Below are 5,000 nucleotides of genomic sequence, written 5' to 3'. Positions count from 1 at the left end.
GCTCCTCCTCCTCTTCTTCCTCCGGCTCTCCGTCCTCCTGCTCCTCCTCTTCCTCCTCCTCCTGCTCCTCCTCCTCGACCTCCCCGCGCCTCTCCCGCCGCCCGCCCGCCGCCGCCTGCAGCCCGAGAGGAGATGAGAAGCCCCTTGTAGTTTTAAATTCAATGTGACAGTTTCGGAAAGAGCGGATGATGAATCTCCTATTATTGGATCAGTCTATTTGCCGCTCAATGTCTCCCTGTAATTGGAGCAACATCACTTTAAAGGTTCAGAGAGTACAGCATTTCTGGTGAAAAATCCCCACAACACGCGGGCGAATGTTTTAAAGGGAAATCTATTAGTTATCTGCGAGGGGGCGGGAGCCGGCGGCGGGGGAGGCGGCGGCTCGCGCCAGCCAGCGGGGCTGCGGGCGGGGGCTCCGCCCGGGGCCCCTGCCCGGCCGCGCCCCGCGCCCCGCGCCCGCGCGCGCCCCCGCCCCCCCCCCCCCGCCCGCTTGTTGTGACAGTTGCTGATACTGTTTATTGAGGTGCATGTCAGGTATAATTAGCAATCGATATGGAAAACGTTTCCTTGCACCCAGCACGCCTCTGACGTCAGAGCCGATTAGCGCTTCTTATTGGTCCCAAATTCCCCGGGCCGCGGCTAATTATCTGGAGCTTGATGTTGATAAAGTAAAGCGCCGGAGCGCGGGCGAAGCATGTGCAGGGCTCCGGGTGCCTGTCGCCGCCGCCGCCGCCGCCCGCGCCTCCCGCCGCCGGCCCGCCCCGGCCCGCGCCCCCGCGCCCCGCCGCCGCCGCCGCCGCCGCCGGCCCCGCCGGCCCCCCGCGCGAGATGATGGACGGCCGCCTCCTGGAGCACCCGCACGCCCAGTTCGGGGGCTCGCTCGGCGGCGTGGTGGGCTTCCCCTACCCGCTGGGCCACCACCACGTGTACGAGCTGGCCGGCCACCAGCTCCAGACGGCCGCCGCCGCCGCCGCCGCCTCGGTGCCCTTCTCCATCGACGGGCTCCTGAGCGGCTCGTGCGCCGCCGCCGCCGCCTCGGTGGTCAACCCCACGCCGCTGCTGCCGGCCGCCTGCGGGGTCGGCGGGGACAGCCAGCCGTTCAAGCTCTCAGGTAGGCGCGGCGGGCGGGGCGCGGCGGGCGCGGGGCGCGGGAGGGGTGCGGGCCCGTCCCGGAGGCCCGGGAGCCGGCGGGGCGGGCGGGCGGGCGGGCGGCGCCCGGGACCGGCCGAGGCTGAGCCGCGCGGCGTCTTGTGCGTGCCCGCAGACTCGGGGGACCCGGACAAGGAGAGCCCGGGCTGCAAGCGGCGGCGCACCCGCACCAACTTCACGGGCTGGCAGCTGGAGGAGCTGGAGAAGGCGTTCAACGAGAGCCACTACCCCGACGTGTTCATGCGCGAGGCGCTGGCGCTGCGCCTTGACCTAGTCGAATCCCGAGTGCAGGTAAAAGTCCGGCGCCGGCGGGCCGGCGCCCCGCGCGCCTCTGTTCCGAGCCGGCTGGCGCTCGCGGGCCGGACACGGACTCTGCCGTGCAGGGGCGGCGGCGGCCGCGCAAGACGCGGGGAGTCGGTGTCCTGGCGCGCGCCGGAAGGAAGCGGCGCTGCGTCCTGGAGCGGGCGCGCCGGTGGCTTTGCCTTCCACCTCCTATGGAAGTGTGATGGACGCGTGTCCAGAGGCCACACACGGAGGGATAGAGGTTCCGGCCCCATCCCTCCCGGGGCGGCGGTGCTCGTCGCTGCCGCTACCCCAGAATTCGAGCCCATCCCGAGGCCCAGCTCCTCCAAACACAGCTGGCTATTCGGTGGTTCGCGGGCCGTGGGGCGATTCGCCGCGTTCCTGCAGTGCGGGGCTATTTTTTGCCAAGACTCATGGTGGTGCCAGCCGGCCAGGTCGGAGCTTTGTCCGAGGAGGTGCCCCGTTACCCTTGTTACCCGTTTTGTCCATTTGTTTCAAGTCTCTTGGATGCGTCTTTGTTCGTTTTAATATGATATGGGGGTGGGTTCCTGGTGGCAAAACCATCTGGGATTTGCAACTCAAGAAAGAGGGTATTTTCAAAAGGAGGGGTGAGGTTACAGCAGGGGAGGTCAGTGGCTTCAGCTGCAGCCAGAGCAGAATCCAAACTGGAGTCCTGGCTGGCCAGCCTGCTATGCTGCCCTGCTCTAAAGAGCCAAACAAAGAATTCGGACCACCGGGAGCTGGTGAGGGCCTGGACTGCCTGTGGCGGTGGAGCTGGTCAGGGGCTGCTGTGCCTTCGACCCGGGGTGATGCCCAGAGTGAGGCCTGCAGCGAAGGTGGGAGAGGCAGGGCCTCTGGTGCGGAAGGCCTGCTAGCGGGTCTCACACTCCTGCTGCCTGCTGCAGCACACTTCCTGGCAGAGGCCTTCGGAAGGGAGGAGTGCGCTGGGGAGGGTGATGGAGCCACGGGCGACCGTGGTACTGGCCAAGTCCTTCTGCAAGACACAGCCCAGCGAGTCCCTTCATGGGAACCCTGAAGACAGGTATGGAGGGCGCCGGCCCCACCACCGCAGCCTGGGGCTAGTCGCGAGCTCCGCATGCAGAAGTCCGTCCGAAGAGGGCTCTGCCCTCCGTCTCCACCCAGGAACCCGCTGCCCTGGGTCAGGGCCACAGCAGAGGCCCTGTGCAAGAAAGGGGCAGCCCCCAGGTTCCAGAGGTGAGCTGCGGAGTGGGAAGCTGGCCCGAGGCCCCGTCCACACTTCTTCTGGGTGACGCAGCGCTGGGACCCGAGGCCCGGGAGAGAGCCCGGATGTGCAGCGGCCTGTGCCGGGGGACGCGGGAGGCCCGAGCCCCCGGGCCCGCCGCTGCCTGACTCTGCCTTCCTTTCCCCTCTGCGGCTGCTCTAGGTCTGGTTCCAGAACCGCCGGGCCAAGTGGAGGAAGAAGGAGAATACCAAGAAGGGCCCGGGCCGGCCGGCGCACAACTCGCACCCCACCACGTGCAGCGGCGAACCCATGGACCCCGAGGAGATCGCACGCAAAGAACTGGAGAAGATGGAGAAAAAGAAGCGCAAGCACGAGAAGAAGCTACTCAAGACTCAGGGCCGCCATCTCCACTCTCCCGGCGGTCTGTCTCTTCACAGCGCGCCCAGCTCAGACAGCGACAGCGGCGGCGGCGGCCTGTCCCCGGAGCCGCCCGAGCCGCCGCCTCCCACCGCCGCCGCCGCCGCCGCCAAGGGCCCGGGCGCGCCCGCAGCGCCTGGCGAGCAGCCCGCAGCGCCCGGCACCTGCGACCCCGCCTTCTACCCGAGCCAAAGAAGCGGCGCCGGCGCGCCCGCCGCCCGCCCCGGCCGCCCCGCCGACAAGGACACGGCACCGTGCGCGCCCGGCGCGGCGGCGGAACGCGGGGCGGCCGCCCTGCCCAAGGCCAGCCCGTTCAGCGTGGAGAGCCTCCTGTCTGACTCGCCACCGCGCCGGAAAGCCGGCCCGGCCAACGCCGCCGCGGCCGCGGGGCTGGACTTCGCGCCGGGGCTGCCGTGCGCGCCTCGGACCCTCATCGGGAAGGGCCACTTTCTGCTCTACCCCATCACGCAGCCGCTGGGCTTCCTGGTGCCGCAGGCCGCGCTCAAGGGCGCCGCGGGGCCCGAAACGGCGCCCAAGGACGCGCCGCCCGCGCCGCCCGCCGGCTTCCCGGCCTTCCCGGGGCCCGAAGCCGCCGCCGCCGCCGCCTCTCCGGGCGCCACCGTCCCGGCGTCCTTCCGGGACGCGGCGGCCGAGGGCGGCGGCGCGGACGGCGGCGACGGAGCGGACCCGGGGCCCGCCTGCTCGGCCGTCCCGCCGCCCCCGACGCTCGCGCCGCCGCCGCCGCCCCCGCCGCCGCCGCCGCCCCCGCCGCCGCCACCGCCGGGGTCCGGTGCGCGCGCGCCCAGCCCCGCAGGGGAGCCCGGGGGCCCGGAGCCCGGCGGCGCAGGGGGCCCCGGCGCGCCCGAGGCGGAGGAGGTGGACATGGACTGAGGGGAGGGCGGCCTGGCGGCGCGCCCGGGCTGCGACTCAGCGAAATCAGGTGATGGGCTTAGAAACAAACATTACGTTTCTCTCTGTTTCTTCCTTTTATTACGTTTTTAAACAAGACACACGCTGTATCGATTCGGACCCAGGCGGCAACCGCAGGACTGGGGGTGGCCCCATGCTCCTCTCCGGGGATCAAAAAGAAACAAACCCAAACCCCCGCCCCCCTCACACACAAAAAAACCCACAACAAGAATCCTCAGCCTTGTAAAATGCAAAAATGTCTAAGAATATTTATATATGTACCATTTTTGATAAATAAAGCTGGTCAAACGCACGCTCTCCGGTCCATCTTTTAAGAACTGCCCTGCGAGCCCGGCCCGCTCCCCCTCCCCGCCGTCCGCGCCTCTCCCCGCGGGTGGGGCCGGCCCGGCCTCGCCTCCCCCGAGGTCCCTGCTTAACGCCTCCTTTTGTGTGCGCGTCTGTGTTTGTGTTTTCTGATTGAACAAATTTATGCATCCGAAGCTCCCCCTCGCTCGCCCGCCCCCGCGCTCCCCCTCCCACCCCGCGGCCCCTCCACGCGCGCGCCCCCCAACGCGCGCTCGCCCCCTCCCCCGCGCGCACTGGCACGCGCCGGGGCGCGCGGCGCGGCGCGGGGTGACGGAGCCGGGGGCTGCGAGGGCCGGGCCGCTGGGCTCCTGCCGAGTTTTGATATGAAAGTAATTATTTTCCGGTGGCTGCTGCGGGGACTGGGTTTCTTGCCCAAAGGGTTATTATACATTACCGATTTCTAGTGATATGAAATCACATAAACTTCCTACAATAATAGAATTAGCATGAAAGGCTGGGGTGTCAAATTGAAATTGGAGAATAATAGCGCCGGCAGCTGGGGGAGTGCGTGCGCATATTGGAACGGAGATGGGGAATCGTGGGGCGGAATTTTCATGAGCTGCGCTCTTTGTCAGAGCTCTTGTAGCCGGCTATATTAAGATAGATGCCCAATGATATCCCTCATTGTTCTGTCGCTTATATTGATGTTGCT

General features: G+C 68.0%; 1 protein-coding gene across 1 annotated transcript; it reads left to right on the top strand.

Moving 5' to 3' along the window:
- The first annotated feature begins 796 nt into the window (after positions 1-796).
- UNCX (UNC homeobox) lies at positions 797-3,964 on the top strand. The gene is made up of 4 exons (XM_056128328.1): positions 797-1,111; positions 1,265-1,440; positions 2,858-3,822; positions 3,880-3,964. The coding sequence occupies exons 1-4, from the start codon at positions 829-831 to the stop codon at positions 3,962-3,964; spliced, it is 1,509 nt and encodes a 502-aa protein (XP_055984303.1). The 5' UTR covers positions 797-828.
- Positions 3,965-5,000: the final 1,036 nt, after the last annotated feature.

This window comes from Sorex fumeus, unplaced genomic scaffold, assembly GCF_029834395.1.
Source record: "Sorex fumeus unplaced genomic scaffold, SorFum_2.1 ptg000064l, whole genome shotgun sequence".
Lineage (NCBI taxonomy): Eukaryota > Metazoa > Chordata > Mammalia > Eulipotyphla > Soricidae > Sorex > Sorex fumeus.
This window is presented reverse-complemented; position numbering and strand designations above follow the sequence as displayed.